The sequence below is a fragment of the Panicum hallii genome, chromosome 5 (assembly GCF_002211085.1).
Source record: "Panicum hallii strain FIL2 chromosome 5, PHallii_v3.1, whole genome shotgun sequence".
Lineage (NCBI taxonomy): Eukaryota > Viridiplantae > Streptophyta > Magnoliopsida > Poales > Poaceae > Panicum > Panicum hallii.
In genome coordinates this window covers 10157704-10184752 of record NC_038046.1, presented here as the reverse complement: position 1 = coordinate 10184752, position 27049 = coordinate 10157704, and the positions used below count along the sequence as shown (strand labels likewise).

The following is a 27049-nucleotide window of genomic DNA, read 5'->3' as shown; positions in this document are numbered from 1 at the left end:
TGACCATTACTTTCTCCTAAAATTTACTGTAAATTGTTACAAAATCAATGATGTGATGCATCTTCTATGCACTAAACATGCGTATGATTTTACTAATTGTTTGTCAACCTTTTCCTAGTCAAAATACGCCTTGCATTGATGGATGGAGGTATAGCTTTGCTTTCAGTGCCATATCATCTCTTGGGGAATAATGTCAACTCTTTTTTGTCTACTGTTAGGTCATATTCACCAATGAGTCGAACATTGATCGCTGGAAGAATAAGCGGCAGGAAGCTGTTGACTCCAAAGTTGGACGCCTCGATAACTTTATCGAGTGTGTTAAAGTCCCTATTCAGGTATGCTGTAAATTTATCTTATTTATCTGAAACCTGTCTCAAATGTATCAAGAAGCTTCTGAACAGCCCTTTAAAGAAAAGGTAACAGAGGAATGCATCAGTTATTTTGATACTCTGATAACTGAAATTGGCATTGTGCTATAACTTAAATCACATAGATCTTATAAGTCTGCAACTTCTGTGCTGTTAAGTACAGAAGTTTAATGTGCTATGGAAAAAATGTTGTAAAATAAACTTTCGTTTTGTTGGAAAGCCTGTTAGTTTACATATGTTCTGTTATACAGCTGTTGTTTTTTCTCACAGTTGTGTGATTTTGAACTAATTAATATCTATATTTGCAGTATAGATTTAAAAAGTGAGTTAGACAGTCATTTAGGTCCTGAAAGGTTACATCAAACGACATTACAGAATTGACCTCAATGTCAAAGTGAGCCTTAGATCTTAGTCTGCTATTGTTTATGAGACCAAAAACACAGAACCTGGATCCCTATCCTTTCCATGATATCTGATCAGTGATTATAATCACGACTTTTGTGCTCTGGACGTTGGATTATTTAAAATATTTATAAGTTTGCGAGATTAAATTGCTAGCATACAATTCTTTATTACTGGATACAACACTCCAATTTGTGGCAAAACATAGGTCCAGTATAATTTATTGGAATGTGGCTATAAACAGCAGTGGACGTAGCACAAATCCTTGAGACACCAAAAGCACCAATGTTCCGTATCATCTGGGAGTTCTTGTTATGCTTTTTCTTTGGATTGGTCCAGCACCACCAACAAAAAAACATTGGTCTGGGGTCCCCAGTCTGAATTTGCTCAAATAGGGCTTGTCACTTGAAGTGTGTTTGCATTTCAGGTAGTTCTATGATTGATTAATTTGATTTGCACCTGCAGGTTTTCATTGCTTGTGGTTTAGGGCAAGGAAAAGGTACTCCAGATGATCCATACCGCAAACCAAATCCTGGAATGTGGTGGTTGATGGCTCAGCATTTCAATTCCGGAATTGAAATCGACATGGACAAGTAATCACTCTTTTCTCAGACAATATTTCAGTTTTACATAACCATACTACCTTTAGCAAACTGTCACAAAATCACTCATAATCATCAACTTTAAAGAACTGGGCTTCAATTTGAATGAGACTTTTAAGCATGGGCTGCATATTTTTTGGGCTGGAACCACACATCTGTCTCACAAGCTTTACCTGTTTCTATTTGGTAATATGGAGGTAGTTGCTGTGACAGAACCGCCAAATTAAAACTCTAATTAAGCGTAATGGCCGTCATTTGAACACATCGGGCGCATTAGCTTAACGGCTTAATTTGGCGATCCTTTCTCAACCCACGTCCCGATCGAAACAACACTGGTAGTCCCACGCGAAGGTGGGCGCAGATGGTACAGCTTGACATAACTTGAAAATACACAAGAGTGACAAAACGATAACAACAAAGAGTTTTACAAACCCAGTTCGAAATACATAATATTATACAAGAGTATCTGCCCTTTATACAAAGTTTGGATAACATGGAATCTACCCACTACCACATCCAAAAACAGATAAGAATTGCGCACTCAGCCCACGAGTGTGCAATCCCATGCACATCTAAAGTTACGCGCCTGGATCCTCAACACTCCACCCCTCCACGTCCAACCGAACGAACTTGGCGCAACACGGACAGAAGTCTACGGGTGCGGGACCTGAAAACATTTTCCAACAAAACTCTGAGTATACTAATACTCAGCAAGACTTACCCGACCAGTGGGTATAACTTAGCCCACATATCTAGACATGCAAAGCATTTGGCTGGTGGTTATTTTGCAGAAAAAGCGACTAAAGTAATCTCTTACTTTCATCATTTTAGCTCCAGATTCTATTTAACTTAACTATAATCTAATCATTGGCATAACCTATCTATAGCACACATGTGAAGCATTAACCTTAATTCAATGTATGGATCCTCATCTATATTTCTTATCATCCCCAACATAACACTACGCTGCGACGCAGTGACCAAGGTGCTCATATCCGAGAGCGACTGACGGCGAATCGATTCGATTTAACCTTGCAAGGTGGACCTAACCAACACGGCACGCGTATGCCCCGTCGGACCACACGCACCAACCTTTCCCCTCCCCGCCTCGAACTACAGAACCGCCCCACCTGCATATAGTCAGCCGAGCCCTACGAGAGACCACCAAAAGTAAACTCATGCATCCCAATTCTCCGCGGCCACTCGACTCGCCCTAAGGGGTGGGTAGAAGTTCTGTACTTCCGAAGCAAGGCAGTACTCGGCTTACCGGTTTCGACTACCTCCTACTCCCGGCATGCGGTTAGTACAATTCAAACATGATCAGCAGGGCCAACAACGGCTCGGTCCTTAACCGACACAGGCGGAACTACACCTCTCCCGCCCGGTCTTAGATTCTATTCTTTCTTTCATTTCAAGACTTTCATCCATAAATTAGTAACTCATATCTGAAAACATAAAGCTATCCTATATCTCGCGAGTAACCAAAAATTACTCGACTTCTACCGAGTTCTATTAAGCATAGCATTTCTATCGTCCTATACATACTAGTACAACTCAAGGACACCTAGGGGTCATGCAACTAGGGTTTCAAACAACTCCTAAACGTAATGCATAAGCAATAACTACATATATATATAGGTGTCGTAATTTAAAAATTAGTAGGATGTGCACCGGGGCTTGCCTTTGGGCTGTTGCTTAGAGTCAGGGGCAGACGGGCCTTGGGCCGGATCCTTGCGAACCCCCTGTGGGACTTGCTCTGGGTGCTCTTTCGCCTCCGCGATCACTTCATATACGACTCCCTCGGCGGCGGCGTCTACACGTATGCACATGACATGAGAATGTATGCAAATGCGATATGCAACAAAAATCTTTGAAATGCCCAAGTAGAAACGCTACAAATTTACCCAATTCTACATCCAATAGTTCTAATAAAACCCGGAATATCCGGACTCATATCCGGAGTATCCGGACTCCAACGTCCGGAGTTTCCGGACCTATACCCGGAGTTTCCCCCGGAGTATCCCAAATCCGGAGTATCCGGGCTTATACCCGGAGTTTTCCCCCGGAGTATCCCAAATCCGGAGTATCTGGGCTATTTCCCGGAGTATCTGGGCTTGACAGCATTTTCGCCCCAAAAACTGAAATCTTGATTTTTGGCAAAACCACCCCACCAAATTTTAAACCCTCTTGAATCCTAGTTGAAAGATGCATATAGAGATGATTGACCAAAGGAAATCACCTAGAACATTCTAAAACAACTAAATCGGCGAGCCCTAGCTTCTAGTACCTTGAGCTAGTTCCCCTTGCAAGAAAACCCGAAAACGATGTCGCCCCAAGGTGGAATACTTGTAGAAGATGATCCCCCACACCGAGTGAAGCTCCCTTGGCCTTGGAATCAAGTTGAAATGAAAGATTTCGGAATCTAGAGCTTAGGGGAGAGGGAGAGCTTGTGAGGGAGGTGAGGGAGAGAGAGAGGTAACGGGAGAGAGTGAGAGTGAGGGAGAGAGAGTGATCTTTTCTATTCAAAGATTGTGGGGTCCAGATGACCAAATTTGGAAATAGAAACTCCACGCTCGGAGTATCCGGGACAATGGCCGGAGTATCCGGGTGTTACAATCCTTCCCCCTAAAAGAAATCTCGTCCCGAGATTTAGGTGAGAGTGCCAATTTGGAAACAATGCGGAAAAATCATGTACCGTGGTGAGTTTGGAGCAATTCCGGACATTTTGACTGAACGAACTCCTCCGTTTCCCAGGTAGCTTCTCGTTCGGAGTGATTGCTCCATTGGACTTTGTAAAAATGGCTGATTTGATTGCGAGTGACCCGAGTCTTGTGATCCACAATTTTGATTGGATACTCGGGATAGACAAGATCGGGCTCCAGTTGCAACTTTTCTAGGTCAATCACCTTTTCTGGAACACGAAGGCATCTTCTAAGCTGAGAGACATGGAAAATATTATGAACCGCGGATAATTGGGCAGGAAGTTCCAAGCGATACGCTACCGGCCCACACCGCTCAATGATAAGAAAAGGCCCGACATAGCGAGGGGCGAGCTTTCCCTTCACACCGAATCGCTGGACTCCTTTCATTGGAGATACCCGCAAGTAAACATGGTCTCCCACTTGGAATGAGACGGATTGACGTTTCTTGTCCGCATAACTTTTCTGTCGAGATTGGGCTATTTTTAAATTCTCCTGTATGAACCGGACTTGTTCTTCTGCCTCACTGACCATCTCAGGGCCGAACACATTCCTTTCCCCGGCTTCTGACCAATTCACTGGCGTTCTACACCTCCGCCCATATAGTGCCTCAAATGGGGCCATTCTGATGCTTTCTTGATAACTGTTATTGTAAGAGAATTCTGCCAGAGGTAGGCACTCATCCCACTTCTTGCTGTAAGAGAGCACACAGGCTCGAAGCATATCTTCTAGAATCTGATTGATTCGCTCAGTTTGACCATCGGTCTGAGGATGATAGGCTGAGCTGCGAATAAGCTGAGTCCCCAGAGACGCATGCAACTGTTCCCAGAAACGGGCAACAAACTGTGAGCCTCTGTCTGATATAATGGTTCTTGGGATACCATGAAGACTTATAATCCGTGCAATGTATAACTCAGCATATTGATGAGATGAATAACGGGTCTTCACTGGAAGAAAGTGAGCGGACTTAGTGAGGCGGTCAACGATAACCCAAATCGAATCATATCCCTTTGACGTGGGAGGTAACCCAACAATGAAGTCCATACTAATATCCTCCCACTTCCACGAAGGGATATCCAAGGGCTGTAGCATACCAGAAGGTTTGAGATGACTTGCTTTGACTCTTCGACAAATATCGCACTCGGACACATATTTGGCGACCTCACGTTTCATCCTGGTCCACCAAAATCGTTGTCTGAGATCTTGATACATTTTGTTACTGCCCGGGTGAATAGAATACCTCGAAAGGTGAGCCTCATCAAGAATTTGTTTCCGAAGCTCAACATTCTTAGGTACTACTATCCGATCTTTAAACCAAAGAACTCCCTCACTATCTCGATGAAAGCATTGCACCTGAGGATCATCTTCACTGAGCCGTTGCCTGATCTTATCGATGCCCACATCATTCTTCTGAGCCTCCACAATTTGATCTCTAAGTGTAGATGTGAGGGTAAGATTAGTAAGTGTGCCTTCAGATACAATAGTCAGATTTAATTTTTCCATTTCTTGGCATAAGGTTTCATGCACCACAGAAGCTGAGGTGCAACTGCAACTTGCCTTGCGACTCAGTGCATCTGCAACGACATTCGCCTTCCCCGGGTGATAATGAATCTCCAAATCATAATCCTTTATCAACTCTAACCACCGTCTCTGGCGCAAGTTGAGCTCACTCTGGGTAAAAATATACTTAAGACTCTTGTGGTCCGAGTATATGTGAATAGGATTACCCAGAAGATAATGGCGCCAGATCTTTAATGCATGTACTACTGCTGCCAGTTCCAGATCGTGAGTTGCATAATTTTCCTCATGCCGTCTGAGGGCTCTGGAAGCATAAGCAATCACCCTCTGGTCTTGCATGAGTACACAGCCGAGGCCCGTACCTGAGGCATCACAATATACATCAAAGGGCCGAGTAATATCCGGCTGAGCCAGGACAGGGGCGGACGTCAGAAGCTCCCTTAGGGTCTGAAAAGCTTGCTCACATTTGTCATCCCAATTGAATCTCACCCCTTTCTTGAGTAATTCAGTCATGGGTCTAGCAATTTTTGAAAAGTCCGATACAAATCGGCGATAATAGCCTGCTAGCCCAAGGAAACTACGAATCTCTGAAACAGACTCTGGAGTCTTCCAATTCAGGACATCCTGAATCTTGCTAGGATCAACAGAAATCCCCTGGTCTGAGATGATGTGGCCCAAGAACTGGACTTCCTTGAGCCAGAAATCACACTTACTGAATTTGGCGTACAGTTTGTGCTCCCGCAGGCGCTGAAGCACAATGCGGAGATGCTCTGCATGTTCTTCTTCATTCTTGGAAAATATCAGGATGTCGTCAATGAAAATCACTACGAACTTATCTAGCTCGGGCATGAACACCGAGTTCATGAGATACATGAAATGAGCAGGGGCATTCGTTAGCCCGAAAGACATGACCAGATATTCAAAAAGTCCGTATCTGGTGGAAAAAGCCATCTTGGGAATATCCTCAGCTCTAATCTTTATCTGATAATAGCCAGAGCGGAGATCAATCTTAGAAAATACTTTGGCCCCGAATAGCTGATCAAACAGAATATCAATTCGGGGAAGGGGATATTTATTTTTGATTGTGACGGCATTCAGAAGTCTATAGTCCACACACAACCTGAGGCTTTCATCTTTCTTTTTCACAAAGAGTGCAGGACAGCCCCAAGATGACGTGCTAGGACGGATATAGCCCTTGTCAAGCAATTCCTGCAATTGTTTCTTTAACTCCGCCAGCTCATTGGGTGGCATCCGGTAAGGCCTCCTAGAAATCGGTGCTGTACCCGGTTGCAATTCAATGGTAAACTCCACTTCACGATCAGGCGGCATTCCAGGCAATTCATCCGGAAAAATATCCGGGTATTCACATACCACTGGTATATCCTCTAGCTTCTTGCCCTCGGCGTGGTGCACCACATGGACCACCGGGGTGGAGTTCACAAGACTTAAGGCCATCGAACCATGAATAGGGGAGTTGATGTGCACGGATTGAGAAACAGTGTCAAGAACGACTCTGTGAACTCCCATCCAATTCATGCCAAGAATAATATCCAGCTTCTGGGATGGTAACACGATAAGCTGGGTGGCAAAACTTCTTCCCTGTAATTGCAAGGGTACTTGTCTAACAAGTTGATTAGTAATCAAGTGTCCCCCGGGTGAGTGAATATTATATGGCCTGGATATGCTCTCCACTTCTAACCCTAGTCTATTTACACATCCCTTGCTAATAAATGTGTGAGATGCCCCAGAATCAAATAGTACAGTAATGGGATGTCCGTCAATAGAGAACGTACCCGACATCACTGGTGCTCCCTCAGGAATATCCTCAAGGGTGGTGTAGTGCACTTGCCCCGGCTTGAAGTGGGCCACACTCTGCTTCTGACCTTGCTGGCTCGATTGCTGGCCTTGCTTAGGTGGCATTGGGCAGTTCCGTGCAAAGTGACCCGGCTGTCCACAGTTGTAGCACGGAAAGAAATTGGGGCGTACCCCTTGCTGCTGCACCCAGACCTTCTGCTCATTCTGCTGAGGAACAGGAGGCCTGACTGTCCCCTGTGGCTGAGTGTCCTGAGGGGGCCTGTATCCCCACTGCTGCGGCGGCTGGTGCTGAAAGGGGGCTCGCTGTGGGCCCGACTGCACTAGACGGAACCTCTGAGGGGCACTGCTAGAAGATCCTGCTGCCGGCGTCTTTCTCTTCTTTCCTGCCTTGTGAGCTAGGTGGGCATCCTCCTGTATGATAGCCCCATTGACCAGCTCACTGAAACTGTCAAACTTGACCATTGCCAAGCGATCCTGGAGCTTACTACTAAGCCCCTGCCTGAAGCAAGCCTGCTTCTTCTCATCGTTGTCTACATGGTACCCCGCATACTGTGCCAGTGTGTTGAAGGCCTGGGAATACTGCAGCACACTGTTATTGCCCTGCTTCAGGGCTAAAAACTCTGTGAGCTCCCTTCGGATCACACCGGCTGGAATATGGTGTGCTCTGAAAGCCTCCTTGAACTGAGCCCAAGTGAACCGGGTGTCCGCGGGGAACATTGCCACATGATTCTCCCACCATGTGCGCGCGGGACCCCTCAGCTGCTGGGCTGCCAATCCTGCTTTATCCCTATCATTGTATGGGTGCAGGGTAAACTTGGACTCGATGGTCCGAAGCCAACTGTCCGCCTCTAGTGGTTCATCCGCCTTATGGAAGAGCGGTGGCTGAGTGGCCAAAAACTCCGGATATCCAGGAGCAGGTGGCTGGTGGTGATGTTCAGGCCGCGGCGCTCTGCCCTGCGCCACAAGCTCACGGAGGAGTGCCGTCTGCTCGTCGCGCCCAGTCAACATGGCCGCAATGGCCTGAGCCAAATCCGGAGGGTTCAGTGGTTCCCCCATTCTGTATTCAGCCATGGTTGAATTAGTCCCATAACAATCAACCATGGAAGAATGCAGAAAGCGTAAATTAAATCAAAAAGCCAGGATTCTTTTTGCAACCAAATCCGGAATATCTGGATTATCATCCGGAATATCCGGACACCCCAATCCGGACTATCCGGATTCTCATCCAGAGTATCCAGTTACCCTCGTGATGTCTCGCACCGTTCCCACCCCTAATGCAGGAATTTAAATCAAATAATGGCATGATGCATGACGTATGATCGTCCTACGGTAACCCCTCCGCCCAAAACCACCCATCTACCCACGATTCAAATACTAAATATATAGGGCTATTGTGAATAAACCCGCCCCCACCACCAAATAACCTTTTATCTTAAGTTGAAATTTGTTTTTTTTTTAATTCGTGAAAACCTCAAAATTAGTCATGCTCGTACCACCCCCAGTGTGTTTCGGCTCTGATACCAGCTGTGACAGAACCGCCAAATTAAAACTCTAATTAAGCGTAATGGCCGTCATTTGAACACATCGGGCGCATTAGCTTAACGGCTTAATTTGGCGATCCTTTCTCAACCCACGTCCCGATCGAAACAACACTGGTAGTCCCACGCGAAGGTGGGCGCAGATGGTACAGCTTGACATAACTTGAAAATACACAAGAGTGACAAAACGATAACAACAAAGAGTTTTACAAACCCAGTTCGAAATACATAATATTATACAAGAGTATCTGCCCTTTATACAAAGTTTGGATAACATGGAATCTACCCACTACCACATCCAAAAACAGATAAGAATTGCGCACTCAGCCCACGAGTGTGCAATCCCATGCACATCTAAAGTTACGCGCCTGGATCCTCAACACTCCACCCCTCCACGTCCAACCGAACGAACTTGGCGCAACACGGACAGAAGTCTACGGGTGCGGGACCTGAAAACATTTTCCAACAAAACCCTGAGTATACTAATACTCAGCAAGACTTACCCGACCAGTGGGTATAACTTAGCCCACATATCTAGACATGCAAAGCATTTGGCTGGTGGTTATTTTGCAGAAAAAGCGACTAAAGTAATCTCTTACTTTCATCATTTTAGCTCCAGATTCTATTTAACTTAACTATAATCTAATCATTGGCATAACCTATCTATAGCACACATGTGAAGCATTAACCTTAATTCAATGTATGGATCCTCATCTATATTTCTTATCATCCCCAACATAACACTACGCTGCGACGCAGTGACCAAGGTGCTCATATCCGAGAGCGACTGACGGCGAATCGATTCGATTTAACCTTGCAAGGTGGACCTAACCAACACGGCACGCGTATGCCCCGTCGGACCACACGCACCAACCTTTCCCCTCCCCGCCTCGAACTACAGAACCGCCCCACCTGCATATAGTCAGCCGAGCCCTACGAGAGACCACCAAAAGTAAACTCATGCATCCCAATTCTCCGCGGCCACTCGACTCGCCCTAAGGGGTGGGTAGAAGTTCTGTACTTCCGAAGCAAGGCAGTACTCGGCTTACCGGTTTCGACTACCTCCTACTCCCGGCATGCGGTTAGTACAATTCAAACATGATCAGCAGGGCCAACAACGGCTCGGTCCTTAACCGACACAGGCGGAACTACACCTCTCCCGCCCGGTCTTAGATTCTATTCTTTCTTTCATTTCAAGACTTTCATCCATAAATTAGTAACTCATATCTGAAAACATAAAGCTATCCTATATCTCGCGAGTAACCAAAAATTACTCGACTTCTACCGAGTTCTATTAAGCATAGCATTTCTATCGTCCTATACATACTAGTACAACTCAAGGACACCTAGGGGTCATGCAACTAGGGTTTCAAACAACTCCTAAACGTAATGCATAAGCAATAACTACATATATATATAGGTGTCGTAATTTAAAAATTAGTAGGATGTGCACCGGGGCTTGCCTTTGGGCTGTTGCTTAGAGTCAGGGGCAGACGGGCCTTGGGCCGGATCCTTGCGAACCCCCTGTGGGACTTGCTCTGGGTGCTCTTTCGCCTCCGCGATCACTTCATATACGACTCCCTCGGCGGCGGCGTCTACACGTATGCACATGACATGAGAATGTATGCAAATGCGATATGCAACAAAAATCTTTGAAATGCCCAAGTAGAAACGCTACAAATTTACCCAATTCTACATCCAATAGTTCTAATAAAACCCGGAATATCCGGACTCATATCCGGAGTATCCGGACTCCAACGTCCGGAGTTTCCGGACCTATACCCGGAGTTTCCCCCGGAGTATCCCAAATCCGGAGTATCCGGGCTTATACCCGGAGTTTTCCCCCGGAGTATCCCCAATCCGGAGTATCTGGGCTATTTCCCGGAGTATCTGGGCTTGACAGCATTTTCGCCCCAAAAACTGAAATCTTGATTTTTGGCAAAACCACCCCACCAAATTTTAAACCCTCTTGAATCCTAGTTGAAAGATGCATATAGAGATGATTGACCAAAGGAAATCACCTAGAACATTCTAAAACAACTAAATCGGCGAGCCCTAGCTTCTAGTACCTTGAGCTAGTTCCCCTTGCAAGAAAACCCGAAAACGATGTCGCCCCAAGGTGGAATACTTGTAGAAGATGATCCCCCACACCGAGTGAAGCTCCCTTGGCCTTGGAATCAAGTTGAAATGAAAGATTTCGGAATCTAGAGCTTAGGGGAGAGGGAGAGCTTGTGAGGGAGGTGAGGGAGAGAGAGAGGTAACGGGAGAGAGTGAGAGTGAGGGAGAGAGAGTGATCTTTTCTATTCAAAGATTGTGGGGTCCAGATGACCAAATTTGGAAATAGAAACTCCACGCTCGGAGTATCCGGGACAATGGCCGGAGTATCCGGGTGTTACAGTTACCATGCAGGATAAGGGCTCACATGTTAGTGGGATTGCAGTTGCATGCGCATAAACGAATGCACACGCTGACATCTCTAGGAGCCTTCTATCTCTTCCTAATCACTTGGAGAGTTGGTTTACCATAATTTGGGGGGGGGGGGGGGGGGGTCCAAGCCTTGGTTATTTATTTGGATTCCCCCCTATTATTAAAAAATAACTAATTTAGATGATGATGGAAAGAACCTTTGTTGGATGTCAGATATTGCAATATGTTTGAGCTTGAAATAACTACAATCACAATTTCGCAGTGCCTCTTATTGAGGACCGTTGCTGCTATGCTCCTGTAGTTCTCTAGTTGTCTAGTTGACTATACAATAGTAAAATGTCAATTTCCATGATGTTGTAAGATATGTAGGATTGTCTGAGCTGGTCTGACATGGAAATCTGTAAGAGTGTTAAACTCACACGGAGTAAAGGCTCGAAGCCGATTTAGATTGTACTATCCACATGTTTTCTAGGTTAGGCTTGGTCAAGTCTAGATATGGCAACCATTCTTCTTTAAAAGGACAGGAGATTTTGGGTCGCTTGAGTTGGCCATTGCAAGAAACTCAGGATGCTTAAAAAAAAAACTCGACCAGGGGGGAGAGATGTCCCCCTGATTTTCATCTTAAGCTTGTGCCGTGACTCGAACCGGGCTGGATCAGCGGACCGCTTCTCCGGCGTGTTCGGCTGACCAGTTGCACCGTGAGAGTGTCGGCAACTCAGGATGCATTATTCTGTATTGCTGCAAAGCTATCCACAAAATCTTCAGAGATTTGCTATATTATTTCAGATCTTTTTATGTTGGTGATGCTGCTGGGAGAGAAAACGATCATAGCGATGCCGATATAAAATTTGCTGAGGTATGACAACCTGTCTGAATGAGCATTCAACAGAGCATTTTTTTTTCCTTATTCGATTTAAATAATTTGAAAGGCCCCTCACTTGTCATCCGGAGAGAACATAGCAACCTTGTTCACAAGGCATTGGCAAAATAGATGAAAGGAACTGAGATTTCTTTGTACCATGCAGAACAGGAACTTTTAGATATCCATTTCCAGTTGAAATTACTTGGATGCTAGGCTGCTTTTAGTTAGTCGTATTCATTTATTACCTTTTTTTCATTACGGTATCATGTTTGGGATAATTAGAAGCCTTCATTAGCTGACGTGTGATATGTCCTGTTATAGGCCATCGGTTTAAAGTTTCACGTTCCTGAGGAATACTTCGGTCCCTAGGAGTTCTGAGGTGAGGTCTATTTGGGTAAGATGGTTATGCTACCATGGTATGTAGTTTTTAGTTGTTGAGAATACCACAGCTATCCTGATGTGGAAATCTGTATTTGGCTGTTTAAACAGTCTAATAATATCGTAGCTATTCTGATGTGGAAATGTAGTGCTAAATTGGTGAGGTAATGGCATAATGCAGCACTCGAGCCTTTAGAACTATAGGTGCAGAGGCAATCAGGTCCTGGACTCCTGGTCTCATTCTGTAACGATCGACGATCAGTAATTCTGATGGCAGTTCGATCACGCTCAGATCGATCAGTGGATCTATCATCTATCCATATTTTTTCCGCGAAAGTAGGCCGTACCCTTGCAGAATCAGCAACCATCCGCCTGCTTGTTGCCGAGGATGGATCGCGTCGTCGCGGTTGGGATCGCTTGGTGTGGCCTATTACTATTCCCGTGTCCCTGTCGCCGAGTGCCCACGGCGGCACGGTGTGAGCAGAGTAGGATGATGGATAAATAGGTAATGAGTCACTGAGCAGATGAACATTTGAGTTAAGAGTTTCGCAAAAAAAAAACATTTGAGTTAAGAGGCCTACTTGCTACCTATGACATGCATAGCACGTCCAGTGGCCTTTTGCAGATGAACATTAGATAGGTAACTCAAAGCTGTGCCTTTTGCATGATTCCAAGACAAGAAAATAAAATGACTCATAGATTAGCAAAACATGTAAGACAGTCTGTTCCGATCATCTTCTTTTGTGTGCCAAAATCAAATAATCAATCTCACGCTGTAACTTGTAAATCCGAGGCAAGTACTTCAGACCCAACGGGAAATTCTCCCACATCTGTCCAGGGGATCGTTAGCCAGGGTTTTGACAGGAAAGAACCTGCTGGCCTTTGACTGCCACGTTGGCCCGGAAGACCGCGACTCGCGTTTGCTCTCGCGTTCGAATCCCCCATCTCAAACAAACATCTCAGCTTTCAAAAAAAGAAGACGTTTGGCCACTATCCTGGCCGTCGACAACCGCTCCAAACGGAATCTGAGCCACCCATTCGCGCGAGCGCGAGCATGACGTCGTCCCCGTGGTGGCGTGGTGTTCCCCTTCCGCCTACGTGCCGCACGAGTCCGTCAGATCTCCGTCTCAATACATCACCCGTCCATAAACCCAACGCAGGGAGCCAGGGGAGCGAGCGAGCGAGAGAGAGATCAGCGGAGGGACATGGCAACCGAGATCGAGGGCTACTACAGCCGACGACCCAACGCTCACCGAGTCCGGCGACGTGGTGGAGTCGTGGGTGGACAAGACCTACAGCATCCACCGCCGCAGCCGCCACCCCCTCGTCGCCGGCCTCGACGTGGAGTGGCGGCCCGCCCGCGAGCCGGGCCCCGTCGCCGTGCTGCAGGTCTGCGTCGGCCGCCGCTGCCTCGTCTTCCAGATCCGACGCGCCAACTACGTCCCCGACGCCCTGTCCAACTTCCTCGCCGACCGCCGGTTCGCCTTCGTCGGGGTCGGGATCCGCGACGACGCGGCCAGGCTGCGGGACGGGTACGGGCTGGAGGTGTCGCGCGCGGTGGACCTGCGCCGCCACGCCGCGCGCACGCTGGGGAGGCCCGAGCTGCGCGGCGCGGGGCTGCGGGCGCTGGTGCGGGAGGTGATGGGCGTGCGGATGGAGAAGCCGCACAATGTGCGCGTCAGCGCCTGGGACAGGCGCAAGCTGACCGAGGACCAGTGCAAGTACGCCTGCGCCGACGCGTTCGCGTCCATGCAGGTCGGCTGGAGGCTCTACAACGATGCATGACGAGCTCAGAACTCCGGGTCGCCTGGTGTGGTATTTTGCGGCGTGGCATGTAGTGATCTTTTGTTGATGTAGTGATCTTTTGTTGCGTGGATTCCATTGATGGCATCTGAACAAGAACGTTGGCATGCGATTTTTTCCCTTTTTTTTGCGAGGAAAATGCATGCGTTTTTGTACCCGTCAATTGACCATTCCATGATTCTGCAGTCTGATGAATCTTGTTGTTTCTTTCAGTTATTAATAGCACGGTTTTGACGGGTAGGTACCTTACCTTCCTTGATTGGTGAGTATAAGGTAAAATACCAAAACTATGGAAAGCATTCCAGATTGGTCCAAAATGTATCTAAATCTTTTTTCAGAAATGTTGAAAAAATCACAGCTGTAGGTGACAGTAGGGTCCGCGTGTATGCTTGACTTAAGTGCAAATTCAATCTCTTTGGTGAGGTGTGCAAACTAACAAATTCATGTGCAGATTCTATCTGATTTAATTCTGCACCTGAAATTTTATCTAAAACCCAATTTTTGCACTTTAGTTTGTGCATGAATCGACAACAGGTCATCACGTATAGCTAAGAATTTTTCTAAATATGAGAACTTGTCCATGCACTAGGAGGTGTGGGGCGCTTCCATTCTTACGATGACGTCACTAGGAGGAGGTGACAACAAGCTACAGTATGATAGATGATCAGCTGGGAAGTGAAAGCTCGAAGCTGTCAAAGCGAAGGACAGAGCATGTGAGTGTTAAAAAACTAGGCAATTTTCGGTATATTTTAATTTTAAATATTACTAGCAATTTTATGATATAAATAAGTGATAATATGTGAATAAGATATGTGCATGTGTTTATATTATTCTTAGTAATAAGCATGAACAAAGAGTTAAACTAGAATAGATTTAGAATGTATCCCAAGGCGGGACTAGTGCCGGAGGCACCGGTTGCGCCGTTACCGGCTGGAATAGACATGCTATTCGACTGGCCTTGCTCAAAGTAGCCGAATTATGTCGATGCAGGAAGATGTTCGCAGTGCAGTCCCACGAACGGTCACGTCGGGAAGTAGACGAAATAGTCGTTCAGGGAGCGAGCAGCCGCGTCAAGACGCTCCCCAAAAATCTGATTGCCCGCGTCCCGTGCAGGACCTTCAGCGAGCAAAGGTTCCGGAGGCCTGCTCTCGCTAGAGCTGTGTGCGCAGCACTAGCGATGGAAATGGCAGAAAGCAGCTGAGTGAGAAGGGAGAGGTCTCCTAAGCAGGAGTATCTGGATCAAGTGCTGAGGTGAGTGAGGATGGGAGGAGGACGAGATGATTTATATAGGCGTTGAGGTGCCTCTGGTTCAACGAACCTATTGTGCCTCAGGTTCAACGAACCTGGACGTCGTAAAGAGCCTTGATTGTCCAGTCATTACTATCAACATTAATTCTCTATTTTAATGCTCTTTACAGCAAAACGTTCTTCTTATCTTAGCACGTTGCACCGCACCTGCACGTCACGTCACGTCCGGCCGCGCCGCGCCTCGCCTCGTCCACGACCTTGGCGCGGCGAGGCGAGCGCGCGCGCGTGTGGTTCACCGTACTCCTCTTACCGGCTTCACAAATGGTGTACACGAAATCCACCCTTTAAGTCGGTTGAGATTCTCCTCAAATTCCGGTACGGAATTAAGCAATTGATTCTCTAGATTTAATAGTAGGCATTAAATTTTTTTATTGTATTGATTAGAATGAATGGGCCAAGCCCATAATTCCAACAATCCCCACCAAGAAATTCAAGCCACACTAGAAATGCCCTTATTCCCTCATTTATATACCAGTATTTGACAGAGACTGTTAAGTTGAACTTCCATCTAGAATAAAAGTTACAGTTATACACAACTGTACAATGGACTATGCCTTGAATTGCCAACAAGTTTGACTAGAGCCCTACACTGGTACTAGGCTGCAAAAGCATCCCCACGGATTGGAGCTTATAAGTCATACTCCAGGCCCTTCATGAGTTTCTAGAGAATACCCAGTTCTCATAGACCATGACCAGTAGTCAGACTCATATAGGTGTGTTCCTTTCAAATGTTCTGTAAGACAACATCTTTATTCCAAGAAACAACTTATTTGTTTTAAAGAAACCACCTGGAACACATTAAGATATAGACCAACCTACCATACAGATTAGAAAAGAAATGCATCTTATACACGGAATGAGCTCTTTTCACAAAGGCTCTCTTCTCACAGTCAAACTTTAATTTATTTCACCATCCTAATTCACAGGATCTCCGATCACATAGGACAGGTTTCCACTGTAGAATGACTCACATGGGTCTCAAGCCCAATTCCATAGATGCATTGTGTAACATCCCAGTTTTCATCACTATTAAAAGAAATGCAAAGTAAGGATGTTTGCGTAATTTTATAAAAGTACAAGTCCTTTTATGCAAATATTTGATTTACAAAAGTAACTTTTAAATTTACTCAGAACTAAAGTGTAAAAATGCGAGTCATGATGACATGTCTATCCAATCATTATGACGAGTCTATCCCGTCATAATGACATGTCTATCCAACCATTATGACAAGCCTATCCCGTCATAATGACATGTCTATCCAATCATTATGACAAGTCTATCCCGTCATCATGACGTGTCATAAATGCTTGCATTTAGGTCCTGAATTTTATAAAGTTTTACCCTTTAGGACAAAAGCAATTCAAATCCGACTTTTATTCAAAAATTCATATGTAAAAACATAAGTTTTGAGTTTTTGAATTTGAGCCCTAAAGCAATGTTGTAGAGTTTGAAAAACTCTTCAACTTTTGTTTTAGGCATTTCTTCATTTGAGTTTTGATTGATGGAAAATTTTGCCTTACAGATGAGTCCCTGCAGTTTTCTAAAATTGCGCATAAGTCCTTGAGTAATTCCATTTCCCTTTCCCCTCTGTTTTCCTTCTCCGGTGCTTTCTTTACCTTCACTGGCAGCACCATCCCCCTTGATCTATAAATAGGACCCCCCCTTTTGCCATTCACCCATGAGCAAGGTAGATAAGTTGTGATAAGGTTAGTACTGGACTAGCCACTTAAAGGTGTGCGTTCCTTCGTGGTTTTGTCGCTCCAATAAGGTAAGTGTTAGTCTCCTGGTTAAACCTGAGTACGTAGTATATAGATTGTGATTCATCTGTTGGTAGGCTTCACCTCGCCATAAATCAGGGTCGTCGCACACAGCGCCGGCCGAGATATTTTTCCGCCGCGCGAACCACCTCACCTCATTTAAAAAGGAAGCCGACGCACCTCCCTGCCGTCCCCCACCCGTGCTCGCTTTCGCCCGCGCACGCGCGACACACCGGCCCCACGACGGGACCGCGCACTGCCGCCGGCACCGCGCCGTGCCGCCCACCTCCGCGTCCCCACCTTGCCCACGCCGCTGCAGCGTCCTCGCCGGCTTTGCCGCCTCGACGCTCGCGTCTTCAGTGCTGCCACTGTTTGAGCTGACGGCGAGCTGCCGCAGCCCACGCCGCCGCTCGTCCCTGTGCGACGCCGCTGCTACTCTCCTCGCCTATAAAAGGAGCGAGGCCGTGATGAACTCCACCATCAGCCCTAACACACCGAGCCGCTTCACCTTGCTAGCTGAACCACTTCTCCCGAGCCCAGTTCACTCACGAGACGAAGCTCCAACTGTTGACCCTCTCCTCAAATTGTATACTATCTATTTCTCCTATTTTCATCTCCATTTGAGCTTATTTTATAGCTTGCTTGTGTTGTTTGCCGGTTGTGCCGTTTCCGCCCGTTGATCACGGAGTGACCGAGGAGGAGCCGGCCAAGGAGTACGAAGGTCAGTACAGCGGGCCGGAGCCAGAAGACCCGTACCACGAGCAGGAAGCCGCCGCCGCCGACGCGTACATAAGCGAAGACAAGTTTCATCGACCCCTACGTGAGCGGTTGCATCCATGTGAGGACGTCTAGTTGTAGCTCTGGTTTAGTATCGATTACATATACCCGTGCTTGAGTGATTGAGTGTGCTCATACATGCATATGAGTAGTTATGCATATCCAGAGTTGAGATTAGGATATGAAGGATTTTGGCTGAGGCTAGGGCAGCTGGGTATGCTGAAGTCGGCGCTACCGTGGTGGTAGACTGGTAAGTGAGTGCTACAGTGGAGGTAGGCTCGAGTTGACATGTTGAGTAATGGTTGCTGCCCTGGCGAACCTTAAGGAACGAGTTGTTTTGACATCTCACCTAGCTTACTTTAGTACGACCACAGGTTCTGTTATGGGCCGGATTTAGCCTAATCCCACTGGTTAGCCTGGCGGTCGCAGGGATGGTTCACGGGTATAGACCATTGGGGTCAGGGCCCGAGGGTTGTGCGGCCGGACTGGGGCGTGACCACGGCTGGGTGTCGGCTATGTCGTTTGTCCGTTCGGGCAGTCGAGCTTGTGGGTACAGTGTACGACCTCTGCAGAGTGTAGAATCCATTCGAATGGTCCGTGTCCACGGAATGGACAGGCTAAGATGTGATCCTGACAACTAGTGAGCTACCTACTGTGGGTTGTGTCGGGAAGAGTTGCATACCATAAGAAGCATTACTAATGCATTGTGCTTAATGTGTGTCGTGCATGTCATTCCCCTCCCGTAGGGTGAGGTGGAACTTGCTGAGTACTTTTGTACTCACCCGTTTATGACTTGTTGCAGAGGATTCTGATTTTGTGCCTGAGGAAGGCAAGTAGTTCGTGCCCTATACCCAAGTCTGGAGTGGTGCCGTCGCAGTAGAAGCCACCATGACAGATGAAGAGTTTACCCTCGCGTTTATTACCGCTATTGTTGTATTCCTAGTTTATATTATTATTGTAATCGAACGTATTAAATAAAGCTATGTATGACTGTGGCACCACTTGTGTAATGTATTTTCGCCAGAGACTGCTTTCTGGTGTTTAAATACATGTTTAGCTCCGGTTGTTTAGACCGGGGTGTTTCACATTGTCTATCACATTTCGTGAAAGATCCTTTGTAAACTGATCTGCCAGATTTTTAGCCGTCTGAACATAGTCTAGGGTTATAACTCCAGAGTTTCTCAATTTTCTGGCAGATTTCAACCGCCTTTTCACATGTCTAGATAACTTCATGTTATCCTTTGAACTGTTCACGTTGACAATTACCGTTTAATTGTCACAGTTCATTAGAATTGCCGGTAATGATTTTTCAACTATCGCCAAGTCCATAAGGAGCTCACGAAGCCACTCAGCCTCAACGGTGACGGTATCTAATGCTGTGAGTTCCGCTTCCATAGTGGACCTCGTTAAGATGGTCTGCGTGCAAGACTTACAGTAAACAGCTCCGCCACCAAGTGTAAACACATATCCACTTGTGGTCTTTATCTCATCAGCATCAGAAATACAGTTTGAATCACTATAACCTTCTATTACCCTTGGGTACCCGGTGTGGTGAATTTCATAATTCATTATCCCCTTTAGATAGCGCATTACTCTTTCAAGATATTTCCAATGATCATCTCCCGGATTTGAAACACACCGGCTCAGTTTGCTTACAGCAAACAAGATGTCAGGTCTTGTAGCACTCGCTAAATACATCAATGAACCAATGATCTGAGAATATCTCACGTGATCTCGCATTATCCTTTTGTTCTTCCTAAAAATTAAACTGGCATCATATGGTGTTGAGACAGGTTTATAGTCGCTATAACCAAAACGACTTAACACATTCTCCACATAGTGAGACTGTGTAAGAATTACCCCACCATTCCTCTCTTTTATCAGTTTTATATTAAGAATAACATCAGCTTCCCCCAGATCTTTCATCTCAAAACTTTGAGATAAAAACTCTTTAACTTCCTTAATCACATTAAGGCTAGTGCCAAAGATTAGTATATCATCCACATACAAGCACAAAATCACCCCTTCAGCCCCACCATAGCGATAGTACACATATTTGCCAGTTTCGTTCACAACAAAACCAGTAGAGGTCAAAATTCTGTCAAACTTTTAATGCCACTGCTTAGGCTCTTGCTTGAGACCATATAAAGATTTCAACAACTTACAAACCATTTCTTCCTGATCCTTTAATACAAACCCATCCGGCTGATACATATAGATCTCCTCTTCTAACTCTCCATTGAGAAAAGCCATCTTAACGTCCATCTAATGAACGAGAAGACCATAAGAGGCTGCCAGGGAAAGTAACACTCGAATTGTGGTCAATCGGTCAACTGGTGAATAAGTGTCAAAGAAATTTTCTCCTTCTTTTTGGGTATAATTCTTTGCCACAAGCCGAGCCTTGTACTTTTCAATAGTACCATCTGGCCTAAGCTTTTTCTTGAACACCCACTTGCATCCAACCGGTTTACATCCATAAGGACGTTCAACGACCTCTCAGGTTCCATTAGATATAATAGAATCCATCTCAATCTTCACTGCTTCCTTCCAATAGTCAGCATCAGAAGATTAATATGCCTCTTCAATGGTTCTGGGTGTATTATCTATGAGCTATACAATGAAATCATCACCAAAAGACTTTACAGTCCTTTATCTCTTGCTATTTCTTGGAACATCATTGTTATCTTGCTCAGGATATTCCATAAGTGTATGTTTATTGTGTTTTGTCAGCTCAGCAGAGCCATCATTCTCGATGAACTCTTGCCTAGATGAACTTGTTTCATCTCTCATGGAAAAAATATTTTCAAAAAATGTAGCATCTCTGGACTCCATTATAGTACCAACATGCACGTCAGATATTCCAGATTTCACTATTAAAAATCTATACCCAACGCTGTGAATAGCATAATCTAGAAAGATACAATCCACAGTTTTAGGCCCAAGCTTACGTTTCTTGGTTATTGGCACACTCATTTTTATTCTTTATAGGAACACGGTTTAGAACATTATATACAGTCAATATAGTCTCACCCCACCATTCCTTGGAAAGTCCCGCGGTATCTTATATGGCGTTAACCAAATCCGTTAGAGTGCGGTTCTTTATTTCGGCAACCCCATTTGACTGAGGTGAATAGGGAGGCGTTCTCTCATGAATAATACCTTGTTCCTCGTAGAATAAAATAAATAAATTTGAGAAATACTCGCCACCACGATCTGACCTAACTCTTTTGATCTTTCTCCCAAGTTGATTTTCTATTTCAGCTTTATAAATTTTAAAGTAGTGTAAAGCTTCATCTTTTGACTTCAACAAATAGATGTAACAAAATCTAATACTGTCATCAATCAAAGTCATAAAATATTTTTTGCCACATTTTGTCAACACTCCATTCATTTCGCACAAATCAGAATGAATTAATTCTAAGAGTGCCAAGCTCCTTGACTCCGCGGCCTTACGAGGCTTACGAATTTATTTTGATTCAACACGTACATGACACTTAGAATTTTTGATAAAAGTAAACTTTGGAATTAAGCTCAAATTAGCTAAGTATACAACCAAAATTAACGTGAAAAAGTCTCGAATGCCAAACATTTATTTCATCGACATTAATAACATTGTATGCAACTTTATTACAAACATCTGACAAAAAAAGACGAAACAAGCCTCCGCTTTCGTAACCTTTTCCAACAAAAGTACCAAACTTGGACAAGATACATTTATTAGACTCAAAGACTAATTTAAAACCATCTCTACAAAGTAGAGAGCCGTTGACTAGATTCTTCTTGATGGTGCGGACATGCTGCACGTTCTTCAGCTGCACGGTCTTCCCCGAAATAAACTTCAGATTTACCATACCAACACTAAGAACACGCGAATGCGATTCGTTCCCCATCAACAATAAGGAAGTCCCGCTAGTCTGGTAAGAAGAAAACAAAGAAGCATCAGCACAAACATGAATATTAGCACCAGTGTCAACCCACCATTCGGGTGAAACAAAGAATGAAAGAACTGTAGGTAATAAATTACCGTACCCCAATGTTTCTCCAGGCTCGCTAATAACCATGTTGGTGGAGTCGTTGCCTTTGAGATTCGGACACTTTGCAGCAAAGTGTTCCGTACTAGCGCACACATAACAAGCTCCCTTCTTCTTCTTTTTCTTCTTTTTAAAAGTGGTTGTATGCTTAGTCTTTTGCGGTGGCTTTTTCTTATTCTTGTGGGAGTTGTTCTTCTGAACAAGATTTGCGCTAGAAGTACCAACAACTCCTTTCCCACGTATGTTCTTTGCTCTCGACTTCTCCTCAACGTCAAGAGTCCCTATGAGTCCATCTATGGTGAATTTCTGTCTCTTGTGTTTTTAGAGAAGTAGCAAAGTCCCTCCAAGAAGGTGGCTGCTTAGAGATTATACCTCCGGCCATAAACTTATTGGGTAACACATATGGGGACTCTTTACTACAATTTTTTAGATATTTTGCCAGAGTATGTATTTCATGAGCCTGTTCCATCACAGAACGGTTTTCGACCATCCTATATTCAAGGAACTGCTCCATCATATACAACTCACTGCCGGCGTCAGACGCTCTATATTTAGTCTCAAGAGCATCCCACAACGCTTTGCTAGTTATCAGCCGGATATAGGAATCCACCAGATTTTCACTGAGAACACTAATGACCAAGCCTCGAAAGAGGATATCAGCCTCATCGAACGCACTCCCTTCCTCTGGATTAGTCTCTTTTACATAGAGCACTCTCGATAGTGTTAACCATAGTATAAGCCGATCTTGCCAACGTTTATAATTTAAACCATCAAAAGATGGTGATTTGATTGATGCAGCAAAGCTACATACCGAAGCGTACTAACACAATTTATATTGATCGGAATGAATAGGGCAACAGGGAGAGCACAGCACAGCGCCACTGCTTCTGCATGATGGAGTCGCAGGCTTTCGGAGCTCGGCCTTCAAGATCTTGGGGGCCCCCGCTCCTCCGCTACGGTGCTGGACAACCGTCAACCGGAGCCTGGTGGAGCTGGACTGGAGGCACGCGACGCACAGTGCACCAGTGCAGCGCAGCGCGTCGACCGTCGATGAGTCTTCTCAGTCAAGTCGAGGTACTCTTTTCAACGAGGTCAAGTCAAGGTAAAACCCAAGCTTCGACAGGAAGGAACCCAGCGACTAGTGGCCCGGAAGAACCGGAACCGCAGAGCGAGCGTCTGTTCCGGCATTTACCGCCCCACCCGTCCCACGCACCGTAAAATCTCGAGCAGATTTTTTACTCCTCCCGTTTATCCGTTCGGCCAGATACGATCAACAAATACGAAAGTTTATACTACCGTCCCTTACAAGCGGGCCCCAGCACGGGAAACGTAGGTGGGACCACGTTATCAGTGAGCGTGTAAAGGCAAGCCACGTACTATTTATTAGCGATAATAGCGCGACGACAGGGTGCTCCCACGGCCGTCGACGCAAAGCGAGATCCCTCTCCATCCAAACGAAAACCCACCCACGCGCCGCTGCGGCGGTTCCATATATACAAATATCGCCCCACATTGCCGCCACCCAATCTGATCTCCCTAAACAACGCCGCGGAGAGGGAGATCGATCGCCGGAACAGGAGGAGGAGAGGAGATGGCTACCTCGATCTGCTCCGCCAACGACGACGGCCACTACGTGGTGTCCTTCGACGAGGACGCCATCCGCACGACGCTCGCGGACAGCGGCGACACGGTGGACTCGTGGCTGGACGAGATCTACCGCGTCCACCGGCGCCGCCTCCGCCGCCTCGTCGTCGACCTGGACGTCGAGTGGCGCCCGTCCCACTACGGCCACTACTACACGCCCCCCGTCGCGCTGCTGCAGCTCTGCGTCGGCCGCCGCTGCCTCGTGTTCCAGATCCTCCACGCCGATTACATCCCGGGCTCGCTCTTCGACTTCCTCGCCGACGAGCGCTTCACCTTCGTCGGCGTCGGGATCGGCGACGACGCCGCCAAGCTGCGCGCCGGGTACGGGCTCGAGGTGGGGTGCGCCGAGGACCTGCGCGGCCTCGCCGCCGACACGCTCGGGAACCCCGCGCTGCGCTCGGCCGGGCTGCAGGAGCTGGTGTGGGAGGTGATGGGCGTGCAGATGCAGAAGCCGCACCACGTCCGCGTGAGCGCGTGGGACGCGCGCAGCCTGTCCTACAGCCAGCTCATGTACGCCAGCGTCGACGCGTTCGCCTCCTTCGAGGTCGGCCGGAGGCTCTACGACGGCGACTACTAGACTAGCTAGGGTATTACTACTTAAGCCGTTAGGCGTCGCAAACTCTTGTGGGAGCCATGCTAGTCACGTTGGTTGGTTGCTTCGATGGCTTGTCGCATTTGAACTGCGTGTGATTAGCGTTCGTCATCTTAGGTTGCATTTGGTAACTGTTTGCTAATTGCCGTGGAATTACCGAAACGATGACATGTATGGTTATGTGAATTGAAAGCTAGTAGCGCTTTCCTTAATCCATCTTCTATTAACACTTTGTACTTGTACTAGAAACTAAGCGGGTATTTCCTCCGTCCTAATTACAATTCGTTATATATGGATATAAGTACGTCTCGATGCACAGTAGAGTTAAAAGTAAATTATAATTTAGAACGGAGAGTTAAAATAAATTTTAAATTATAATTTAGGACGGAGATAGTAGTTACGATCTTTTGGAAAAATCTTTAACATGCACAAATTAACACTATTCAAACGCCATCTTTTACCCACATATATATGTTAATAATTCTTTTGTAAATCGTGTACTACTACAAAGGGGAAAACAAATTACTGCAACAGTTTTGCCATGGTTCTTGAGACTTGAGGTCGCTATTGCTGTTCATGGTTATTTTTCTAAAATATAAAATGTTTCAATTGTATTTTAGTAACACCAACAATATCAAATAAATACATTGTACATCATGGTAAATTAATATAATCTAATTTAATGTTAAGGATTCCGATCTAATTCCTCTATTAATTTGGTCAGTTATTATTGTATGATTTAAAATAAAATTTAAAATCTCTCACAATTTCAAAAGGTAGGAACATATTTCTGCGCTTGTCATCCATGCTATCAGTCATGATCTACTCCATGCGCTCGGTATCAGTCATGATCTACTCCAAACATAGGGTGCTTGGATCCTTTGGCAAAAGGGTAAATAGTAAAAAAATTACTCTTTTTTTTTATTTGGACCCAAACACCCTATGGCAAAAAGAAAACAGCAAAAACAGATAGCAAAATGAAACAGCAAAAAATTTGCTCTTTTTTTCCATTCGGACCCAAACACCCTATGATAAAAAGGAGAAAAGAGGTTTAAATGAGCTTTTACCAAAACTTTTACTATTTGGATCCAAACACCCCTAATGCCAAAACTTTTACCACTTTTAACAAATGGTAAAATTTTTACCCTTTTACCTTTTTACACTTTCGATCCACTAGCTAAAAAGCAACCACCAAACGGGTGAGAGAACCACCAAACGGATGAGAGAAGTGTGCAAACTAGTTGGGCACGCTTCCAGTCGCAGCGCAGGCTTGCACAGCAAGATTCTTGCTCATGACCTGTCTGTCGCTCAGCTTCAGAGTCAGTACTCAGTGCTGTACTTGCGGGCTGCGTACCTTGACACCTGGCGGTAGTCAGAACTGACGCGTCTTGGGAACAAAGAAGGGTCACCGAGGCCGCGAGAGGAACAGGATGAGGATGGAGCCTGGAAAATTTTTGTTCCACTGCCAGGGTGGGCCCGAAGGAACCGCACCACGGCCCGCCTTGTCAGCCCGGCGTCGTATATGCTCGAGCAAATATCTCCACTCGGCCACGACCCCGATCCAGGAGCACGGTGAACAACCCATTCATGAACTGTCGCTTACGAGCGGGCCCGGTCAGGGAAGCCGCAACGCCCTTTGTTCCCGGCCCGGCCTATATAACCGCCTCCCCCATCGTGCCCCATATCCTCCGTTTTCAGTAACGCCCACAGAGAGAGAGAGAGAGAGCACCGGAGGGCCATGGCGACTGAGATCCAGGGCTACTACGAGGACGGCACCACGGTTGTGTCGTTCGACGAGGACTACATCGACACGACGCTCACGGACTCCGGCGACGTGGTGGACTGGTGGGTGGCCGAGACCTACCGCATGCACCGCCGCGGCCACGTCGCCGGCCTCGACGTGGAGTGGCGCCCCGCCGGCCGCGCGCCGCCCGGCCCCGTCGCCGTGCTGCAGGTCTGCGTCGACCACCGCTGCCTCGTCTTCCAGATCCTCCGCGCCGACTACGTCCCGGCCAAGCTGTCCGCCTTCCTCGCCGACCGCCGGTTCACCTTCGTCGGCGTCGGGATCCGCGACGACGCTGCAAAGCTGCGGGCCGGGTACGGGCTGCGGGTCGCGAGCGCGGTGGACCTGAGACGCCTCGCCGCCGACGCGCTCGGGAGGCCCGACCTGCTCCGCGCGGGGCTGCAGGCGCTGGTGCTGGAGGTGATGGGCGTGCAGATGGAGAAGCCGCACCACGTGCGCGTGAGCGCCTGGGACGCGGCCGCGCTCTCTTACGACCAGCTCATGTACGCCTGCGCCGACGCGTTCGCCTCGTTCGAGGTCGGCCGGAGGCTCTACGACGGCGACTACTAGGGACTCTAGGCTCAAGGGCTGTGCCGTGTCTGTGTGTGTCCGGTTTCGTAGCTTTGTTCGTGTTGCCAAGCGTCCCTCCTCTGTTCCGCTTCCGCGTCGTTAGGGCCTTTTAATCTGCAACTCTTGGCATGTAATTGTTCTGCTTTTGTTATCCTTAAATCGCTCGCTCGTGTT

General features: G+C 46.5%; 4 protein-coding genes across 6 annotated transcripts in view; all 4 read left to right on the top strand.

Moving 5' to 3' along the window:
- Nucleotides 1-12753, top strand: part of LOC112895299 (polynucleotide 3'-phosphatase ZDP) — a 19189-nt gene extending 6436 nt beyond the window's left edge. For all 3 annotated transcript variants that reach the window (XR_003229174.1, XM_025963248.1, XM_025963247.1), the window contains exons 14-17: nucleotides 219-335; nucleotides 1236-1363; nucleotides 12156-12225; nucleotides 12553-12753. Coding sequence is in view for 2 of the 3 variants with exons in the window: in XM_025963248.1 (XP_025819033.1) it covers nucleotides 219-335; nucleotides 1236-1363; nucleotides 12156-12225; nucleotides 12553-12600 (363 nt within the window). In the remaining variant the exon portion in view is untranslated. The remainder of the gene's footprint in view (nucleotides 1-218; nucleotides 336-1235; nucleotides 1364-12155; nucleotides 12226-12552) is intronic.
- LOC112895301 (Werner Syndrome-like exonuclease) lies at nucleotides 11195-27049 on the top strand. Its single transcript, XM_025963250.1, has 2 exons — nucleotides 11195-11199; nucleotides 26233-27049. The coding sequence occupies exon 2, from the start codon at nucleotides 26261-26263 to the stop codon at nucleotides 26873-26875; it is 615 nt and encodes a 204-aa protein (XP_025819035.1). The 5' UTR covers nucleotides 11195-11199; nucleotides 26233-26260; the 3' UTR covers nucleotides 26876-27049.
- LOC112892388 (Werner Syndrome-like exonuclease) lies at nucleotides 13762-14454 on the top strand (the record flags this gene model as incomplete). Its single annotated transcript, XM_025959568.1, has 1 exon — nucleotides 13762-14454. A coding segment is annotated over one exon (633 nt), but the record flags the coding sequence as incomplete, so codon positions are not given.
- Nucleotides 23477-24507, top strand: LOC112895300 (Werner syndrome ATP-dependent helicase homolog). The gene has a single exon (XM_025963249.1). The coding sequence runs from the start codon at nucleotides 23878-23880 to the stop codon at nucleotides 24505-24507; it is 630 nt and encodes a 209-aa protein (XP_025819034.1). The 5' UTR covers nucleotides 23477-23877.